General features: G+C 46.5%; 1 protein-coding gene across 2 annotated transcripts in view; it reads left to right on the top strand.

The window, feature by feature from the left end:
* The window catches only part of fkbp14 (FKBP prolyl isomerase 14), a 38,054-nt gene that overhangs the window by 6,384 nt on the left and 8,930 nt on the right, over positions 1-22,740 (top strand). For both annotated transcript variants that reach the window (XM_085988590.1, XM_085988589.1), the window contains exons 2-3: positions 16,099-16,250; positions 19,895-20,022. In XM_085988590.1, the coding sequence (XP_085844716.1) occupies positions 16,099-16,250; positions 19,895-20,022 (280 nt within the window). The remainder of the gene's footprint in view (positions 1-16,098; positions 16,251-19,894; positions 20,023-22,740) is intronic.

Below are 22,740 nucleotides of genomic sequence, written 5' to 3' on the forward strand. Positions count from 1 at the left end.
GCAGGAACCGTTCCAGAATCTATAGAATTTTGGAAGATGACAACCAATGCGTCCACTATTCCAATGGCCACCTCTTTCAAAACCCTAGGATGTAGGTCATACGGTCCTTGAGAGTTATCGACTTTTAGTCCCATTAATTTTGCTAGTACTGTTTTTTTTACTAATAATTTCTTTAAGTTCCTCATTCTCGCCACACCCTTGATTTTCTCGTATTTCTGGGAGGTTTTTTGTGTCTTCCTCCGTGAAGACAGAAACAAAGTATATATTTAATTTCTCTGCCATTTCCTCATTCCCCATTATAAATTCTCCCGTCTCTGACTGTAAAGGACCTACACTTACCTTCACCAGTCTTTTCCTTTTCACTTACCTATAGAAGCTTTTACAATCCATTTTTATATTTTTCGCTAGTTTGTGCTCACATTCCATTTTCCTTTTCTTTATCAATTTCTTGGTCTCCCTTTGATTTCTAAAAGGATCCCAATCCTCAGGCTGACTGCTTTTTTCTGGCAACTTTATAAACTTCCTCCTTTGACTTAATACTAGCTTTAATTTCTTTTGTTAGCCATGGTTGGATCACTTTTCCTTTTGGGTTTTTATGCCTGAGAGGAATATATGTTTGTTGCAAATTATGCATTATTTCCTTGCATGTTAGCCATTGTATGTCCACCTTCATACCTTTTTAGTGCAGTCTCCCAATCTACCATGTCCAACTTGTCCCTCATACCTTTGTAGTTTCTTCTGTTTAGATTGAAGACCTTAGTTTGATTGGACTACATCACTCTCAAACTTAATGTAAAATTCAATCAATTATGGTCACTTGTCCCTAAAGGCCCCTTTACCACAAGATTATTGATTAGCCCTTTCTCATTACACAGTACCAGATCCAGAATAGCCTGTTCCCTGGTTGGTTCCGCCACATACTGATCCAGGAAACCACCTCTCATGCATTGCAAGAATTCGTCCTCCACACCATTAGTGGTAATTTGATTTGCCCAGTCAATATGTAGATTAAAGTCCCCCATGATTACCGTATTGCCCTTGTTACATGCACTTCTAATCTCTTGATTGATACTGTGCCCTACATTACCATTACTGTTTGGTGGCCTATACACAACTCCCACCAATGTTTTCCGCCCTTTGCTGTTTCTTGGCTCCACCCAAACTGATTCCAGTTCTACATCACGATCTGCCAAGCCAAGATCTTTTATCTCTACCGTACCGATCTCATCCCTTATTAACAGCGCTACGCCACCTCCTTTTCCTTTTTGTCTGTCCTTCCTAAATGTTGAGTACCCTGGAACATTCAGTTCCCAGCTTTGGTTACCCTGCAACCATGTCTCTGTAATGGCAATTACATCATACCCATTTACTACTATTAGTGCCATTAATTCATCCACCTTGTTGTGAATGCTACGTGCATTTAGATAAAGTGCCTTCAACTTTGCCTGTTTAATATTTTTCTGCACTTTGTTCCTCTTTACTGTTTGCCTTTGTTTCTGCTTCCCTACTAGTTTTGCTGACTACTTTTCTAACTTGCACTTCCAGCTTTGTTTCTCTCTGTTCTGGGCCCACACTTAGGTTCCCAGCCCCCTGACAAACTAGTTTTAAGCCCCGGTCGCTATGGATATAGCTGGGGAAGCCGAACAGGGTGAAGAGGTTGTTCAGACATTTAATGACCGTGGCACTGGTCATGTCCGGGCAGGGGAAGGCGAACGGGAAACGGGAGTACTCATCAATAATATTGAGGAAGTACACATTGCGGTCGGAGGAGGGGAGAGGCCCTTAAAATCAACGCGAAGGGGCGAGTGGCTTTTATCAGGTGGGCCCTGTCTGGTCTATAAAAGTGCGGTTTGCACTCGGCGCAGACTTGGCAGTTCCTGGTCATGGTCCTGACCTCCTCAATAGAGTAAGGCAGGTTGCGGGCCTTGATGAGGTGGAAGAACCTGGTGACCCCCGGGTGGCAGAGGTCATTGTGGAGGGCCCGCAGTCTATCGATCTGCGCGCTGGTGCCACGCGATAGCGCATCCGGGGGTTCATTTAGCTTCCCGGGCCGGTACAAGATCTCGTAGTTGTAGGTGGAAAGTTCGATTCTCCACCTCAAGATCTTGTCATTTTTGATTTTGCCCCTCTGCTTGTTGTTAAACATAAAAGCAACTGAACGCTGGTCAGTGAGCAGGGTAAATCGTTTTCTGGCCAGGTAGTGCCTCCAATGACGCACAGCCTCCACAATCGCCTGGGCCTCCTTCTCAACAGCGGAGTGTCTGGTCTCCGGGCCTTGGAGGGTTCGTGAAAAGAAGGCCACGGGTCTCCCCGCCTGATTGAGGGTAGCGGCCAGGGCAAAGTCGGACGCGTCGCTTTCCACCTGGAAGGGGATGGATTCGTCCACTGCGTGCATGGTGGCTTTGGCAATGTCCTCCTTGATACGGTGGAAGGCTAAGCGGGCCTCTGCCGTCAAGGGGAAAGAGGTGGACTTGATCAGCGAACGGGCCTTGTCCGCATAGTAGGGGACCCACTGGGCGTAATAGGAGAAAAACCCTAGGCACCTCTTCAGGGCCTTGAGGCAGTGCGGCAGTGGAAGTTCCATAAGGGGACACATCTGGTCGGGGTCGGGGCCGATGACTCTGTGTTCCACAACACAGCCAAGGATGGCGAGGCGGTTTGTGCGGAATATGCACTTCTCCTTGTTATATGTCAGGTTTAGGAGTTGGACGGTGCGGAGGAATTTTTCGAGGTTTGCGTCATGGTCCTGCAAGTCACGGCCGCAGATGGTCACATTGTCCAGATATGGGAAAGTGGCCTGCAACGCATTTTGATTTACCATCCGGTCCATCTCCCTTTGGAAGATGGAGACCCCGTTGGTGACGCCAAAGGGAACCCTAAGGAAGTGATAGAGGCGGCCGTTTGCCTCAAAGGCAGTGTACTGGCGGTCCTCAGGGCGGATGGGGAGCTGGTGGTACGCTGATTTCAGGTCAATGGTCGAGAAGACGCGGTACTGCGCGATCTGGTTGACCATATCAGCTATACGGGGGAGTGGGTAGGCGTCCAGCAGGGTGTAGCGATTTATTGTCTGGCTGTAGTCGATGACCAGGCGCTGCTTCTCGCCGGTCTTAACGACCACAACCTGGGCTCGCCAGGGGCTGGTGCTGCCCTCAATAATCCCTCCTTTCAGGAGCCGCTCCACTTCGGTTTTAATGAAAACCCTGTCCCCGGCTCTGTATCGCCTGCTCTTTGTGGCGATGGGCTTACAGTCGGGGGTGAGGTTAGCAAACAGTGGTGGGGGGGTGACTCTGAGTGTGGAGAGGTTGCACCTGGTGCGCGGCGGGCAATTTGGAAGCTGCTGGCTGCGGACTGTGAGTGGGGGTAGGGGTCCACCGTACGCCATCGTAACACTTTTAAGGTGGCACTGAAAATCTAACCCCAGCAGGACGGCAGCGCAGAGGTCGGGCAGGACCAGAAGTTTAAAATGATCGTACACGGTCCCGTCTACTACGAGTGTCACCACGCAGTAGCCGCCGATGTCCGCCGACTGGGACTCGGAGGCCATAGAAATCCGCTGTTGCGCAGGCAGGACTGGGAGAGAGCAACGCCGCACCGTGTCTGGGTGGATGAAGCTCTCCGTGCTCCCAGAGTCAAAAAGGCAGATTGTATCGTGACCATTTACCTTAATGTCCATTGTGGAACTGGCCAGCTGGTGCGGTCTCGCTTGGTCCAGTGTAACGGATGCCAGCGTAGGGGTCGGTGTGTCGCTGCGGGTATCAGATGAGGCGGTGTCGGGGGCCTGCTGCGTCCCGGCTGTCGTCCAAGATGGCGGCGTCCATGATCCCCATGTGGCTGGAGGCGTCCAAAATGGCTGCTGTACCGGTGATTCGCACATGGCCGGGGAGGTCCAAGATGGCGGCCCGCATGGCCCACACGCGGCGCTGCTGGGGTTCGGGGTGGCTTTGGCCCTGCAGACGCTAGTGTAGTGTCCCTTCTTCACGCAGCCCGAGCAGATCGCGTTTTTCGCCGGGCAGCGCGCTCTGGGGTGTTTTGCCTGGCCACAGAAGTAGCATTTCTGGCCTTGGGGCACTGCTGTCTGGCCTTGGGACACTGCTGCGGTAGTTGGGCCGTTGTTGGGGTGTGGCTGGGGTGGCACGGCGCTATGAGGCGGTCCTACCGTGTCCCAGGCTGTCATTCCCCGCGGCGTCCACGGTGCAGAGGAGTAGGCATCCATGCCCTGGTAGGCTGCATCCATGCCCTGGTAGGCTGCATCCAACGATAGTGCGAGTTCAGAGGCCTTGTTGAGGTCGAGGTTACTCTGCTCCAACAGTCGCTGTCGGGTGTAATTGGATCTGTGGCCCGCTACAAAAGCGTCCCGGATAAGTTCCTCTGTGTACACGGCGGCCTTTACATCCTTACAACCACAGGCCCGGCCAAGCACAGACAGTGCCTGAAGGTATTCCACGGTCGATTCCCCAGGTTGTTGTTTACGACTCCCCAGGAGGTGCCTGGCGTACACTTCGTTCACTGGGCGCGTGTACTGGTCCTTGAGGAGCTTGATAGCGTCCGCGTACGAGGTCGCGTCTTGGATGACCGAGTACACTCGGTGGTTCGCTTTGGAGGTCAGGACATCCAGTTTGTCCTCGTCTGATTTGATTGCTTCGGAGGCGGTCAGGAATTTTTCGAAACACTTAAGCCAGTGAGTAAACTTGGTGGATGAGTCCGCCTCCCGATGATCTAAGTCCCGGCATGCTGGTGTGAGGATCTTCTCCATTATAAAAATGTTGTTAATAAAATTGATGCGCTATCAATTACTCATAAAAGACTGAGAGTTAGAAGAGTAACTAAAGGCTTTTATTAACAACAGAATGGAGGTCTGCCTCGCGTGGTCGACCGGTCCAGGATACAAAGGGCTGGGGAGCAGTCACCTTTTATACTAGGACCTGTGGGAGGAGTCAGCCGAGGCATGTCCAGGCATGTACACAGTGGAATACAAACAGGACAAACAGGAATACAAACAGTGGTTTACCACACCTTTGTTTCTGCTCCCTACTAGTTTTGCTGACTACTTTTCTAACTTGCACTTCCAGCTTTGTTTCTCTCTGTTCTGGGCCCACACTTAGGTTCCCAGCCCCCTGACAAACTAGTTTTAAATCCTTCCCAACAGCACTAGCAAACCCCCCTGCGAGGATGTTGGTCCCGTTTCTGCCGAGGTGTAACCCGTCCAGATTGTACAGGCCCCACCTTCCCCAGAATCGGTCCTAATGCCTCAGGAATTTAAATCCCTCCCTCCTACGCCATCTCTCCAGCCACGCATTCATCTGGTCTATTCTCCTATTTCTGCTCTCGCTAGCACGTGGCACTGGGAGTAGTCCTGAGATTACTATCTTTGAGGTCCTGCTTTTTAATTTATTTCCTAGCTTCCTATATTTTGCTTGCAGGACCTCGTCCCTCTTTCTACCTATGTCGTTGGTACCGATATGGACCATGACCTCTGGCTGTTCACCCTCCCCCTTCAGAATGTCCTGCAGCCGCTCAGACATTCTTGACCCTGGCACCAGGGAGGCAACATACCATCCTGGAGTCACGTCTGTGACCACAAACGTCTGTCTGTTCCCCTTACGATAGAATCCCCTATCACAATTGCTCGCCCACTCTTTCCTCCCCTCCTGTGCAGCTGAGCCACTTGTAGAGCCACGGACTTGTCTCTTACTGCATTCCCCTGAGAAACCATCTCTTCCCCCCCCCCCCCCCCCCCAGCAGTATCCAAAACGGAAAATCTGTTGGAGAGGGAGATGGATCCAGGGGACTCCTGCACTACCTTCCTAGTTCTTTTACTCTGTCTGGTGGTCACCCATTCCCTGTCTGCCTGTGCACTCTTTACTTGCGGTGTGACCACCTCATTAAACGTGCTATCCACGAAGATCTCAGCCTCGCGGATGCTCCACAGTGACTCCAGCCACAGCTCCAGCTCCGAAACGCGGATTTCGAATAGCTGCAGCTGGAGACATTTCCTGCATGTTGAGGAAGCTCATCCTCTGCCTGTAAACCCTATGTTGGGAGTATCTCCTGCGGCGTGGTGCAGCCCTGCGTTGATGCGCTCTGCCCTGTGTAGCATCAGGTGGCTGAGGAGAAGCTTGGCGCGCCTGTTGTTGGTTCTGCTGCTGCCGCGGCTGCTCTTCCTCCGATTCTGAGGACCAGGATGAGAGGGTATAAATGGTTCCCATTCTGCTGGTGTATATCTCAGTTGAGGAAGAGATGTTATAAGCGCTCAGTCAATGTGGGGAGAGGAGTCGAGACGATGTAGCTTATGATGCCCTCCCCTCGTACATTTGACCACCCATCTGAGATAACTGCAACACAGTCTGCCATCTCTATCGTTTCTTTGAGCTTTCCTTGACTCTCTGTTATACTCAGCCTCCAGCAAATAAGTAGACAAAGCATGTCTGGTGGGGGGACAGTATGCAGGGCGAATAACATTGAAAAATCTCTTCCAGTACACATTGGCTGTGAGCATGAGGGGTGAGCCTGTCTCATATACAGCTCGAGCAAGACACTCATCTGCATTCTTCTGGCTATGGTTATCCATTGTATCAAAGAACCCTCCAAGTGGGCCAGGAGTTGCTGATAAGGAGCCTGATGCTGAATGTGAACCATCATCTTCTTGAATGGAAGCAGAGGAACTCTGGGCTGACTACTGTGAGCTTTGAGTGAAGTTGTTGCATTTGGATAAATGCTGCTGCATCTTTGTGGCATTCTTTACATATGGCTTTGTACAGTGTTTGCACATGTACACAGTCTTTCCATCTTTAATGCCTGGGGTAAAATGCTTCCACACATCCGACGGTAAATGTGGCATTGTTCTATGCAGAGAAATAAAGGGCATTCGTCTTTGTGTCGGACTGCGGTCGATCAGCACAATTGCAGCAGGGTGAGTAAATTTTTCCTGATGCTCCATGTAATGGAAGCATGACCTGTGCGCGCACGACGCTACACCAATAGAGGGAGCTAATCGTTCATCCACTCATCCAACCAATCAGGACACATTTGTTCACCGTCACACACAACTTGTAATTATTAAAACAAGCCAAGTAAGAAGATAAACATATATTAATTAAGAAATTCCTTAATAATTAAGATTCCATCTCTGTTAGTAATTTTAAGAGAGGAACTGTGGGGGGGAGAAATGAAAGAAATACAAAAAAAAAACAATATTATGCTAGCATGTGCTTTTTTGGGCAAAATTCCCAAGCTAAACTTCCCGTGGAAAATTTCCGGAAATTTACCGGAAACTTTCCACCCCTTCGCAACCCTAAGCAAGGTAAAGCAGGTTGCGGGGAGGGGATGGTAGAGTGAGGTTAGAGGGTGGGGGAAAACCTAGAGAAGGGCTCAGATGGTGAGATGGCAGGGGAAAAGTAGGGCAGGGTTTGGGGTTACTGGTGAGGGAGAAGGTAGAGTAGAGTTATAGGCTGGAGGGGAGCTGAGGAGGGAAGGTTCTACTTGATGTGCCATTCTCACTCGGGTTGAACTGTCGCTTTCTGTCATCCCATCGTGTCTGTGGCATATGTTGTACATTGTGCCTTTCTGATGATATCTCGATCAGTTTTTCCAATCCACAAGTCATTTAAAACTAGTCAAAAACTAGTCAAAAATGCTAAGTGAATATTGGCTTTTATCTCAAGCGGGCTGGATTACAAAAGCCTTGGTCGGACCCCGTCTAAAGTACTGCATTCAGTTTCGGGTACCGCACCGCTAAAGGATATATTGCCCTTGGCAGGGGGTGCAACGCAGGTTCATCAGAATGATACCGGGGCTTAGAGGGTTGAATTATGACGACCGGTTGTATAACCTTGGCTTGAGTAAAGAAGATTGATGAGGTGTGATCTGATCAAAGTGCTTAAAATGTTAAAAGGATTCATTAAGGTAGATACAGAAAAACTATTTGCTCTGATGGGGGAATCAAGAACAAGGGGACGTGTCTTAAGATTGGAGCTAGGCCATTTTGGAGGGAAATTAGGAAATACTTTTTCTCACAAAGGGTAGTATAAATCTGGAATTCTTTCCCCCAAAAAGGCTGTGGATACTGGGACAATTGGAGCTTTCAAGACTGAGATTGATGTATTTTTGTTAGATGAGGCTATCAAGAGATAACAATAACTTGCATTTATATAGCACCTTTTAACATAGTAAAATGTCCCAAGGCACTTCAAAGGAGCATTATCAAACAAAATTTGACACCGAGTCACATAAAGACATGACCAAAAGCTTGGTCATTGAAGTAGGTTTTAAGGAGCGTCTTAAAAGAGGAGAGGGTGATGGCGAGGTTTAGGGAGAGAATTCCAGAGCTCAAGTCCCAGGCAGCTGAAGGCACGGCCGCCAATGTGGAGCGATTAAAATCGGGGATGAATAAGAGGCCAGAATTGGAGAAGCGCAGATATCTTTGAGGGTTGTAGGGCTGGAGGAGGTTACAGAGATAGGGAGGGTCAACGTCATGAAGGGATTTGAAAACAAGGATGCTCAACATCAACCCTTGTGGCAATCAGTCAATAATGATGACTACAATACCCACAATCCTTTGTGCTCCATAAACCACTCTACCCATTGTGTGATTTTAGCAGTTAGAGTGTGCATGCCTCTGTTATTTTTTGGCCGGCTTGCTAACAGAAATGACTAGGACATTAATCTTTAATTCAGGGAGACTCCAGGACAGTCCAGGAGGCTTGACAACCCTTGGATCTTTGTGCCATTTTCCAATCTCTATTTTCTGATTTCTGTTGCTCTCACACTTACTGATTTTTGGTACATGGGATGTTTGCATGCTGGGTCATACAGGCAGCGACCTCTAGTGTTTTCAACACAAAATTGGCAATCAGAATTTGGGAGAAAGTCCCAGATGTTGAGGAGGATGTTTGTCATGGAGGAGAATAGTTCCTTTTGATCTGGAGGACTGGTGTGGCAATATGTCAGAGGGTGAGTTGGATGGTTAATAACTTAGGGGGTAGTCAGGGATACATGGTAGCAGGTTGAGTGAATTTTTTTTTGATAAGTGGGGCCTAATGGCCCATTAGGTATTTAAAATATATTTTTTAACTGCCTTCCGAGTTTTAAAAATGTGATTAAAGCACAAATAAAGAATCTGGGCAACTGCATGCCACCAGTGATGGGAGGCCTGCAATTTCTGTCTGAAGATTCCAAAGTCCAATATGAGGACTCTGCAGGACACTCACTAAAACTGGGTGTTGGGTGACACGGAAGGTGTGACTGTACAGCGCCCTTTACATCTGCAAAAGGTAATTGAAAGACATTGGAGATTTTTTTTAATGGAAAATCCCATAATAGTAGATTAACACACATTCCATGTACGGAATTTAACGTTACGGGTTTTTAATAATGCCCTACAGATTTTTAAGTTTTGGTTCGGTTGGAAGCAATATTTCTGTGACTTGTGTTGAGGTTTAGTACATTTGTATTATCCACATTCTCTCCAAACAAAATCTGAAACGAGATATAATTCTATTCATTATGAAGTTGTATCAACTCCATGAAATATAAAAAAGAAAAAAGTATCATGCAAATTGTAGTGTATGTACCTTTTAAGAGAGAACTACTTTTACAGCTCCTGTATACTGTCGTACCGGCAGTGACCACACCTGTATATAAGCCTTGAGCATGCCTCTGTACCCCAGTCTTGAGACTACCCTACTCCAGTAAATACCTGTTGATTGTTAAGTTACAGCATCCGTGTGGTTATTGAAAAACATCATACTCTCAGAATCACAGATCTAACAGTGGCGACGAGCGTCGATTCAAATCTACCTGCAACTCTGCATTTCCCTTCGCGGATTTGCTCTGGGAGAGCGGTGGAAGAAAGTCGAGGCCAGAAGCACGGGCGTCGACCACGAGCAACCGCCCAGTCGTCCGGCAGAGAGTGAACATCGCAGGGGAGGCTGTGGAGAGCCGGGCTTGGTTCCCCAGCCACGATGATCAGCAATAGACTGACGACAGGTACAGTGCAGACCCTTCCCGGACAGCGGCGGCTGGAGCCGACCGACGGCGGAGAGAAAGCCAAGCAGCGTCGACGGGGTAAGACAGAGGGTGAAGCACACAGGGCGCAGCCGGGGGTTGAAAACCGAGCGGCGTCGAGGAAAAACAAAACGGGGGGGGGAGAGAGAGAGGGTAAAGCAGCGGAAACGGGAAAGGCGCACAAACAAAATAAACAACAACAAAAAAGAACGTGCAGAGCACAGCCAGGGCTCAAGGGCTGAACAGTGTCCGCGGAGAGAAGGGAGAGCGCGGGAGACGCCATTGAGCCACAGCGGAGAAGAAGGGCGAGCGTGAGAAGGAAGGAAAGTGCGGGAGACGCCATTTTGTGCCAGCGGAGAAGGAGGGGAAGCGCGGGAGATGCCATTTTTGACAGTTAAATCACACCCAGGGATGCCGAAGAATGGCAGTATCTCTACGTTCGACAATGAAGTCAAAGATTGGGCGACATATGTGGAACGTATTGAGGTGTACTGCAGGGCGAATGAAGTGCCAGATGCTAGGAAAGCACTGGTTTTGTTAAATTCCATGGGTGCAAAAACTTATGGGTTACTGCGAAACCTAATAACTCCAGAGAAGCCTGTGAACAAGAATTTCGAAAGCATAGTAGAAATCCTACAGGACCACTTAAACCCCACACCGCTGCTGATAGCAGAATGATTTAAGTTCCATAAAAGGAACCAGCATAAAGACGAAAGCAATGCTGAGTACCTAACAGAACTGCGCAAGCTATCGAAACACTGCCAGTTTGTAGCGGGACTAGCAGATACGTTAAGGGACAAGTTTGTGTGGGCTGCAAAGTGAAGGAACCCAGAAACGGCTTCTATCAGAAAAGGATCTTACGCTGGACAAGGCTTTCAGTATGGCAGTATCACACGAAGCAGCCGCAAGGGGCGCTGCAGAGATACAACGGAGACCGCAAGAATATGGCACCAATGAAATGTCCTATGGGACAGGGAAGTGCTATCGCTGCGGCAGAACAACACACGACCAGAAGGATTGTTGGTTCAAGGACCAAGTGTGCAGACAGTGTGGAAAAGCAGGACACATAGCAAGAGTCTGCAGGTCTGGGAAGAAAACCAACAGTAAGAAATCTCCACAGGAGAAGTACAAAAAGGTACACAAGGTGATGGACAGTAGTTCAGATGAACAGAAAAGTGACACAGACACTGGAAGCAAGGAGCTGGGTTGTCTGAAACTACATAAGGTAACCAAAATGGAGGATCACCAGACTATCTGGGTTACACTCCAGATAGACGGAGTCCAAGTGAAAATGGAATTGGACACAGGATCAGCCCTAACAGTCGTAAACCAAAGGGACTACAAGCGGCTATTTTCACATATACCCTTGAAAGCTACAGAGATTGTCTTGAAGACGTACACGGGGCAAAAAGTCTACCCCAAAGGAAAAATAAGGGTGAAAGTGATATACAAAGGCCAGGAAATACCCAAAATGGACCTATAGGTATTGCCAGATGGAGGACCACCACTACTAGGATGTGAATGGATCCGGAAGATACAATTAGATTGGCATTCCATACAGGCACTGAAGGTGGAGGCCAAAAAGGATGATGACGTCACACCTGGACGACTGTCAAAAATGCTAACTGATGCAAAAGAAGTGTTCCAGGAGGGACTCGGAACACTAAAAGGAATAACAGCAACGATTGAAATAGAGGAAAATGCAAGCCCAAAGTTTCTTAAAGCCAGACCAGTGCCTTATGTGATCAGACCAGCTGTCGAAGCAGAGCTGGAAGGGTTGGAATGTTCAGGAGTACTGTCCAAAGTAGACTGGAGCGAGTGGGCTACACCCATTGTTCCTGTAATGAAGAGGTCGTTGAGTAATACGCTTGGGGAACCAAAGAAGGTCCACATCTGTGGGGATTTTAAGGTGACAGTGAACCCAGTCCTTCACACGGTACAATATCCGCTTCCACAAATTGAGGATATTTTCGCCTCACTATCTGGAGGTAAACGCTTCACCAAAATTGATCTAGCCCAGGCGTACTTGCAAATGGAGGTAGAAGAAGCCTCGAAACAATACCTTACGATTAACACTCATAAAGGTCTCCATCAGTACAACCGGCTGGTGTTCGGGGTAGCATCGGCTCCAGCTATTTGGCAAAGGGCGATGGATCAAGTCCTGCAAGGGATTCCAGGGACCCAGTGTTATTTGGATGACATCCTGGTCACGGGCAAAAATGACAGTGATCACCTCACCAACTTGGAGAAGGTGCTCACTAGATTAAAGGAATATGGGCTACGAGCTAATCGCCACAAGTGCGAGTTTTTCCAGAAGCAGATCTCGTATTGTGGCCACGTTATCGATGAAGAGGGGTTACATAAGTCCCCTGAAAAGATTGAGGCAGTAGTCAAGGCTCCAGCACCGGAAAATGTGTCACAACTGAGGTCGTTCCTCGGGCTGGTAAACTACTACCATAAGTTCTTACCAAATTTGTCCACGGTATTACACCCTACTGCAAACAGGGGTACCATGGAAGTGAATGACGAACATAGATGAGCTTTCCAGAAGTGTAAAGAATTGATCACATCAAAAGAGGTGTTGGCCCATTTCAACCCAGCACTACCAATTCGGTTGGCATGTGATACATCACCCTATGGGATTGGAGCGGTGCTGTCGCACAAATTCCCAGACGGGTTGGAGAGGCCAGTAGCCTTTGCGTCTCGGTCACTAACCTCAGCCGAGCGCAACTACGCCCAGATTGACGGGGAGGCCCTCGGCCTAGTATGGGGAGTAAAAAAATTCAACCACTATCTGCATGGGCAGAAGTTCACCTTGCTGACTGACCACCAACCACTTGTCTCCATCTTTAATCCTAAGAAGGGCGTTCCAGTGATGATTGCACAATGGTTACAAAGATGGTCCCTGTTTCTAGGGGCGAATCAATATGAAATAGAATATAAAGGCACGAAACAGCATGGCAACACTGATGGGCTATCGCGCCTGCCACTGCCTACTGTGGAGGAAGCACCAGCAGTAGACCCTATCGAGATATTTTATTCAATAATTGAACGATTGCCAGTAACGAACGCGGATATAGAGAAGGAGACCCGCAATGATCCGACGCTGTTTCGGGTATATGATTTGACGGTGAGGGGATGGCCAACACATGGCGACTCACTGTGGCCAACACATGGCGACTCACTGTTGCCAGCATTCTCATCCAGAAGAGAACAGCTGTCAGTATGCCAGGGGACAGTGATGTGTGGATCCAGAGTGGTGATTCCACCTAAGTTAAGGGAGAGTGCTAAATGAGCTTCATGAAGGTCATCTGGGGGGAGTGAAAATGAAAAGCCTTGCTAGGGCTTATGTGTGGTGGCCGGGAATCGATCAACAAATCGAAGACCTAACCAAGAGCTGCTCAGGATGCCAGAAGGTCCAAAATGCACCACCACATGCCCCTCTACACCCATGGGAGTGGCCCTCCTCTCCATAGCAACGGGTGCACATTGATTTCGCTGGTCCATTCATGGGCTCAATGTTCTTAATAGTAGTGGATGCTCATTCGAAATGGCCTGAGGTGATAAAAATGTCCACAACCACTACAGAGAAGACGATTGCAGTTCTACGGACCATATTTGCCAGGAACGGCTTGCCAGAGCAGATTTGCTCTGATAATGGACCACAGTTTGTGTCCGAAGAGTTTCGAAAATTCATGAAAAGGAATGGGGTAAGGCATTACACATCCGCCCCTATCATCCAGCCACCAATGGATTGGCTGAGAGGTTCGTACAAACCTTTAAGAAGGCGATAAAGGCCATGTGCGACGATGAAATTCCACAGGAGCTTCAACGTAGGACAACCAGTCTTGGCCCGTGAATACCGAACAGAGAAATGGCAACCCGGAACGATATGCACAAGGCAGGAGCCATTAATGTACACCGTGGATGTCGAGGAGAACATTGTGAGATGCCACGTCGATCAGATCATAGCGTCAGAGGAACGAGTCAACCCCATGTCTCGCGTCCCTGGGGATGAACCCGACATACCGGTAGCATCTACCTCAAACAGTAGCAGTGGAAACGGATGAAATAACCGACGAAAAGGGGCCAGAATCGCCTCCGCACCCAGAACAAGAACCTCAGGAAAGGCGCTATCCCGAAAGGATCAGGAAGCCGCCCCAAAGACTGAATCTATAAATGGACTATTGTTGTTTAATGTACATGTTAAAGTGTTAATTGTTATTTGAATATTATGGGTACTACTAATCTAAAAGGGGAGGAATTGTAGTGTATGACCTTTTTAAGAGAGAACTACTTTTACAGCTCCTGTATACTGTAGTACCGGCAGTGACCACACCTGTATATAAGCCTTGAGCATGCCTCTGTACCCCAGTTTTGAGACTACCCTACTCCAGTAAATACCTGTTGATTGTTAAGTTACAGCATCCGTGTGGTTATTGAAAAAATCATACTCTCAGAATCACGGATCTAATACAAATCACATCATCATGCATGATACAAAATGTAAATCGCTAGAAGAAATTGAGTGAAATAATAAAAATATGATGGAATAAAGTCTTGAGATTCAGATTGAATTGAAGAATTGACCGCACCTTTAACTTTAGAAGTGTGCAGCCAACAGCAGACTCATGGTTCTCCCTCTTGAGTGCGTTGCTAAATATAAACAACCCACTCTGTAGGAAGCAGGCAGCATCATAGACCCACGGAAATGTGAATTTACTAAACTGCTGTTGGATTGAGGCTTCCTGTTGCAGCAAACTAAAATTAAAAAGTTGCTCACTGGCATTTGCACTCTCCAGCAATGGGGTCCCTGTGGAGCCCAGCCAGCATTAGGGGATGGGCACCTGATCTCAAATATAAAAAAGTGAGAGCAGCACAAAGTGGTTGCTCTCCAGAAATAGAAGCCTTGACCTCAATGGAAATAAAGTGAGAGGGATGTCAAACGGGCTGTCGACTCGCTGTCACCCATTTTACACTATAACTTATAGTCGAGATCTACCCTGTCTTGTTTAAGTCAAGTAAGACATCCCACTGATGTGGGAAAGCATGACATATTCTTCATTTTGTATGTTTACACGAAGATAAGCAAGCACATTGAGATGTTAAAGATGCTATATAAATGCAAATTGTTGTTGATTGGAGTAAGTGAATCTGATCATAATTGTTGCACTGTTTATTCACTTGCTGTGAAACAAACCTTGCCTCACAAAGTGTTATCTCAGTCCATCTTTGGAGAGATTGAAGAAGTGTACGTGTGAAAGATACAAATATCTGGTTCAGGTCACCAGGGGGAACATTTACACCTCCTAGTTACTCTATTGTACAAGTGCCAGCTGTGCCTCAGTTGGTAGCGATCTTACCTCCGAGTTGGAAGATTGTGGGTTTGAGTCTCACTCCAGAGACTCGAGAGCAAAATCTATGCTGACACTGCAGTATTGAGTGCGCTGCACTATTGGTGGATCCGTCTTTCGGATGAGATATTAAACTGAGGCCCCGCCTGCCCTCTTGGGTGGACATAAAAGATCCTATGGCACTATTTCGAAAAGAGCAGGGGAGCTCTCCACAGTGTCCTGGCCAATATTTATCCCTCCACCTGTATCGTTGAAAACAAATTATCGGGTCATTATCTCATTGCTTTTTGTGGAACCTTGCTGTGTGTAAATTGGCTGCTGCTTCTCCTACATTACTTCTAAAAGTACTCCATTGGCTGTACAGCACTTTTGGACATCCTGAAGTTGTGGAAGGCGCTATATAAATACAAATCTCTCTATTTAAAATTCTCATGTTCAAATCTCTTCATGGCCTCACCGCCTCACCTTTCCCTATCTCTATACCCTCCTCTAACCCTTCAAGAGCTCTGCGTTCCTCCAACTCTGATTATGCTTCTGTGAAGTACCTTAGAAAGTCTTTTTTTATATATAGGGCAGTGTGAGTTAATGCCCACATGAAATAAGATGTTATTTCCTTCACTATGTACATTTGTGGCGCACTCATCATTTTTGCAACAGAACTATATGGAAGGATCTACTTCTGATATCTGTGCTCTCAACTTTGAGTACTATTGGAAACTCTTTTACTGTATTTCTGTCACAGTCATGAGAACAACAATGGCCAGGCAGTTTGGTTCACACTCGGGATTAAAGAATCTCTCAAAGGCTGGGACAAAGGATTACGTGAGATGTGCACAGGAGAGAAGAGGAAATTAATCATTCCCCCAGCCCTTGCATATGGAAAAGAAGGAAGAGGTATTGTACCCAGAGTTAGCTACACAGATGAAGAATACGATTGTTATTATGCTTAATCCAGAAAATATAATCTGGTATTATTTACCCATTATTTATGCTGCACAGTTTTAATGCTTTTTCTGTATACTTAACTACCAGCTCAAATTATTTTGCAATTGAGATATACTATATGATACCAGATAAGATATACTGTATGATACCAGAAGCTTTGAGATAATTGCACAAGATGAACATTGTATTATATTACTGAAATATTAATTTTTGGAAAATATTCTGATTGCTCAGTGGAACCTTTTGTTTATAATAACCTTTCAACGTACATATGAATTTTACTGCACCTAGAACTAAATTTGTGTATTTTTGTATTTAATTTGCTACTGATTGAGCACAATCTCATGGCAGACCCAGTTGATTTTAGTTGCACAAGAGTTGGGGTGAGGGTGGTAGGTTGTAGTGTACCAGGAATGAGAGCATGGAAGTCCTACAGTCCCAGTTAAAGGTCAAGTATGAAAAGGCAAGCATCAACCTATTCGGGACTTGTAAACAACTGTTTTGATATAACAGAGATGACACAGTTACACATACATTCTCGGGAAAGTCATTCTGCAGTTGTGAGTTTTCATTCCTTTTAACACAGATAATGTCTACAGGAACAAAACCTAGTGTTGGGTTTGTATAGGCAAATACATTTAATATTGCAACCAAAATATCCTGCATCTAGCTTTTTCATCTAATGTACTAAACAATTGCTTACATGAAAATTGTTAATGTTTTTACAATTAAATTACTAACCATTCCATACTCTTTGTTTGGTTAACAGCTAACATGGGCCTGCATACTCAATGCATGTCTTTGAATTGAAACCTCCGTTACCCAGTGACCTTTGCATGCTGATTTTGGCTGTTGTGATTTTTACTTTCCGGTAAGGTTGACTACAAGTGAGTGAAAGTAGGGATACCATAATGGAATAATTTCACCTATTCGAATCATAGATAAGATCGCATATCACGAAATAGTAAAGCAGGCAAGTTCTTTCCCCCAGAGTACTCATGTGGTGATAGTCCTATTACAATAGCAAAATACTGTGGATGCTGGAAATCTGAAATAACAACAGACAATGCTGGAAATACTCAGCAGGCCAGGCAGCATCTGTGGAGAGAGAGAAACAGAGTTAATGTTTCAGGTCTGGGACCCTTCATCCCAGGCCTGAAACGTTAACTCTGTTTCTCTCTCCACGGATGCTGCCTGGCCTGCTGAGTGTTTCCAGTATTTTCTGTTGTTATTGGTGATAGTCCTACTCTGAATCCTTTAGTCTGATTGAAACTCCTGTTTATCTCTCTATCCTGGACAGCTGAGAGCCAAATAATCTCTAGATGTCAATGTCATATATAATGAATACAAAGGACTGTTGAGACAAGCTAAAGTTTGAACATTGGATGAGGAAAAGATTAGGCTTGGCTGTGATGCCTCCTGAGGTCCAATAGCTTGTCAACACTCACTTTCAAGGTTCACGTGAATACTAGCCATTTGAAAGAGGTACACAAACCCCAACAAGGAGTCAATGGACTTTAAAATTTATTGGGGTGACACCCCGCCACCGAGCTCAGAGAGCGTGAATTACAAGATCACTGGCAGATGCCGATATCATTGGGCAGATCTTGGGCACCCACAAGTCAGGAGAGTCCGCAAAATGCGGCAAAAGCTGACTTCTCTGGGGGTACAGTTACCAGGTACTCCCTGGTTACTACGTTCAAATCCAGCCAGGAACGATGGAATGGAAATTTCTGCTGTCTATTGGTCATTAAATAAGTCTGACCAATTTTAATCCAGTTACCAATGGGTAAGGCTCGACAATACAGAATTGCCCCTAATTCAGCAATAAATTGGCCATCTCACTCAGGGTGGCTGGTGAGAGAAATGGGAAAATGATCCAGGTTTGCTGATACAGCGGGTGCTCTTGTGAGATTAGGACTAAGGCACATTATTGGGACAGAGTAGAGGAAGCTTTACTCCATACCTAACCATGCCTTATCTCATGGGAGTGCTTGGTGCTGACACTGGGTGTCCAAAATCTGAAGTGTTTAATTTCCCACAAATTCACAAAACAGTTAAAAAGAAAGTAAATATTAATAATTCAATTGTGTACAGTACAGTTGACTATGTAACTAGCAGGGTAGATAAAGGGGAATCAGTGGATGTAGTATATTTGGATTTCCAAAAGGCATTCAATAAGGTGCCACATAAAAGGTTATTACACAAGATATGGGCTCATGGGGTTGGGGGTAATATAGTAGCATTGAAAGGGGATTGGTTAATGGACAGAAAACAGAGAGTAGGGATAAACGGGTCTTTTTCAGGTCGACAGGCTATAACTAGTGGGGTGCTGCAAGGATCCGTGCTGGGCCCTCAACTATTTACAATCTATATTAATGACCTAGATGAAGGGATCGAGTGTAATGTATCCAGGTTTGCTGACGATACAAAGCTAGGTGGGACAGTAAGCTGTGAGGAGAACACAGAGTCTGCAAAGGGATATAGATAGACTAAGTGAATGGGCAGTAAGGTGGCAGATGGAGTATAATGTAGGGAAATATGAGGTTATTCACTTTGGTAGGAAGAATAGAAAAGCAGAATATTTTTTTAAATGGTGAGAAACTTTAAAATGATGGTGTTCAAAGAGATTTGGGTGTCCTCGTGCAAGAAACACAGAAAGCTAGCATGCAGGTACAGCAAGCAATAAGGAAGGCAAATGGCATGTTGGCCTTTATTGCAAGGGAGTTGGAGTATAAGAGTAAGGAAGTCTTGCTACAATTGTACAGGGCCTTGGTGAGACCACACCTGGAGTACTGTGCACAGTTTTAGTCTCCCTATCGAAGGAAGGATATACTTGCCTTGGAGGCGGTACAACGAAGGTTCACTAGATTGATTCCTGGGATGAGAGGGCTGTCCTATGATGAGAGATTGTGTAGAATGGGCCTATACTGTCTGGAGTTTAGAAGAATGTGAGGTGATCTCATTGAAACATACAAGATTCTGAAGGGGATTGACAGGGTTGATGCTAAGAGGTTGTTTCCCCTCGCTGGAGTGTCTAGAACTAGGGGGCATAGTCTCAGGATAAGGAGTAGGCCATTTAAGACCGAGATGAGGAGGAATTTCTTCACTCAGGGTTGTGAATCTTTGGAATTCTCTGCCCCAGAGGGCTGTGAATGCTGAGTCTTTGAGTATATTCAAGGCAGAGATAGATTTTTGGACTCTAGGGGAATCAAGGGATATGGAGATCGGGTGGGAAAGTGGAATTGAGGTCGATGATCAGCCATTATCTTATCCAATGGCAGAGCAGGCTTGAGGGGCCATATGGCCTACTCTTGCTCCTAATTCTTAAGTTCTTATAACAGTTGACATCAAGATTTATCCCCACATTTTAGCTTGTTTCCTAGTATATCTTGACATTCATGTCAATCACATGAATAGTAAATCATTGTTGTAAGACAGTAAATGAATATATTTGACTAACTGAAGCACTTATTTGGCAGAAATAGTAAAGTGGAAGTGATAATTTCTCAAGAGAATTCTGTAAAAGTCATGACATGGTTTAATTTTGAACACAAGTATTCAGTTTCACAACTAATAAATATGTTATACAGGAAAAATTCCACCAGAAAGCACGTTGATATTTGAAATTGAGCTTCTTGAGATCAAAAGTGGACCACGATCTCATGATTCATTCCAGGAAATGGACATCAACGATGATTGGAAATTGTCCAGACAGGAGGCAAGTCTGTTTTTTTAATTTTTTCCCAATAATGTGCCTTAGCCCTACTCTCAATGAGATCCCCTCTCATTCTTCTATATACCAGTGAGTATAAGCCCAATCGACCCAATCTCTCCTCATACATCATTCCTGCCATCCCAGGTATCAGTCTGGTGAATCTTCGCTGCACTCCCTCCATGGCAAGAACATCCTTCCTCAGATAAGGCGACCAAAACTGCACACAATACTCAAGGTGTGGTCTCACCAAGGCCCTGTACAACTGCAGCAAGACGTCCTTGCTCCTGTACTCGAACCCTCTCGCTATGAAGGCCAGCATACCATTTGCCTTCTTAACCGCCTGCTGCACCTGCATGCTTACCTTCAGCGACTGGTGCACAAGGACACCCGGGCCTCGTTGCACTTCCCCTTTTCCCAATCTATTGCCGTTCAAATAATAATCTGCCTTCCTGTTTTTGCCACCAAAGTGGATAACCTCACATTTATCCACATTATACTGCATCTGCCCAATCGCCCAACCTGTCCAAATTGTACTGGAGTTTCTCTGCATCCTCCTCGCATCACACACGCCCACCCAGCTTTGTCTCATCTGCAAACTTGGAGATATTACATCTAGTTCCCTCATCTAGATCATTAATATATATATTGTGAATAACTGGGGTCCTAGCACCGATCCCTGCGGTACCCCACTTGTCACTGCCTTCCACTCGGAAAAAGACCCATTTATTCCAACTCTTTGCTTCCTGTCTGCCAACCAGTTTTCTATCCAAGTCAGTACCTTACCCCCAAACCCATGTGCTTTAACTTTGCACGCTAGTCTCTTATGCGGGACCTTATCGAAAGCCTTCCAAAAGTCCACTGAGTTCCACCATTTTTTTCAGTACTGTTTCTTTATCTATGGTTATCCTATCTAAATGCTTCATCTCCTCTTGTACCTTTTCACTCCACATTTTTCTGTGAAAACCAAGGCAAAATATTAATTTATCTCTGCCATTTCTTCATAAGATTTCCTTTTTCATCTCTAGTCAGCCCTCCCCTTTTTAATATTTATTTTACTTTTTATAAAATCTTCTACTATTCCCCATGTCCCAGATTTCACAGTCAGCGGTTGAAGGAACGGCACTTGCCGTTCATTATGCTTACAGCTGCCCACAGAAATTTTGCGGGTTTTTGAGCGCAAACTTACAGTATTTAGAGATCCTTTTCAGTGCGGCGCCCTCTAGAGGATCTGTGGCAGGGCAAGCAACAGTGCGTCTCTTCAACCAATCCGATTCAAGAATCCTCACTGAGACACACAGGACTTAAAATTTGGTTGTGTAGCGCCCCTTGTTTGGGTGTTACGGGTGCCAATTTGGCTCAAAAATGGCATCCGAGCAGCGTGCACACACTTCTGGTGCAGGCCATACTGGACAGCATTTTGGTGAATGCGTTGACGTCGGTGCTGGGAGCGTGCACCAGACCTATGCAGAGTACGCAGATTGTGACCTCAATCGGTGTGTAATGCTGATTTAAAGCCAGCGCTGCCATTTCCGACCTCGACACTGGAGCTAACGCTCTCTCTTAACCTCGCATAGCTGAACACGTGTTTAGCAGAAGGAAGAACATCCACCAGCACTATTTAAAGGGATCATCACCTACTTACAGGTTAGTTGATTGATTCCTACTGGCTGTTGCTGAGTTTGTAGAAGAGTTTGGTGCTTTCTAGACTTCTTTAAAGTTGCCTAAAGTCTACAAGGAGTGGTGTGGCATGTGCTCAAGGAATTGGTACTGACTTGCATGGGGTCTGCTCAGACCAGTTGCTTCCATATTTGGGTGCAGCAGTATGCATCCCCCATAGCCTGCAGCATGACTGGGAGAATGAGCAGAGATGACAGGCTGCTGGAAGAGGCAGGAGGGGGAGAAGGGTTCAGCAGGAGGCCATATCCACCCAGGGTCTTCAGAGAGCAATTCTCCTACCTCAACCTCCGCGAGGAACAGTGCATGCAACGTCTCTGTTTTACCAAGGAGGTGCTCACTGAAATCTGCCACCTGCTGCAGGCAGACCTGCAGCCTCAGTCCAGGCTGAGGATGGTATTGCCAGTATCTGTAAAGGTGACCGTGGCTTTGAACTTTGTTGCGTCAGGCCCCTTCCAGGCTAGAGCAGGCAACACCTGTAGCATCTCCCAGTTCGCCGTCCACTCCTGTATAAGGGGAGGTGAGTGAGGCTCTGTATGTAAAGAGAGCTGAATACATTTCATTCTCTCTCTTGCCAGAGAGAAACAAGAGGAGCGAGCACGCGGCTTCACCAGTATAGCAGGCATCCCCATGGTGCAGGGTGCCATTGACTGCGCAAACACCATTTTGCGGATGCCACATCTCAATTCGGAGATGTACCGCAACCGGAAGGGATTCCACTCCCTCAAAATTCCAGCTGGTGTGCGACCATACTCAGCGCATCGTGCCGGTCAATGCTCGGTATCCCAACAGCAGCCATGATGCCTTCATTCTGCAACAGTCCGTTGTACCATCCGCATTTGAGCCACCACGACAAACCAGAGGGTGGCTACTGGGTGCCGAGGGCTATCCGCTGACCACCTCACTCATGACTCTGTTGCGTAACCCATGCACACGTGGGCAGCATGCATATAACAAGAGCCATGCTGCCACACAGAATCTGATAGAGCAGACCAGTGGCGTCCTTAAACAACGCTTCTGCTGCCTGGACTGCTTTGGAGGAGCACT

Source organism: Somniosus microcephalus, chromosome 5 (genome assembly GCF_052327205.1).
Source record: "Somniosus microcephalus isolate GS21.2 chromosome 5, FLI_Smic_1.0, whole genome shotgun sequence".
In the NCBI taxonomy this organism is placed as follows: domain Eukaryota; kingdom Metazoa; phylum Chordata; class Chondrichthyes; order Squaliformes; family Somniosidae; genus Somniosus; species Somniosus microcephalus.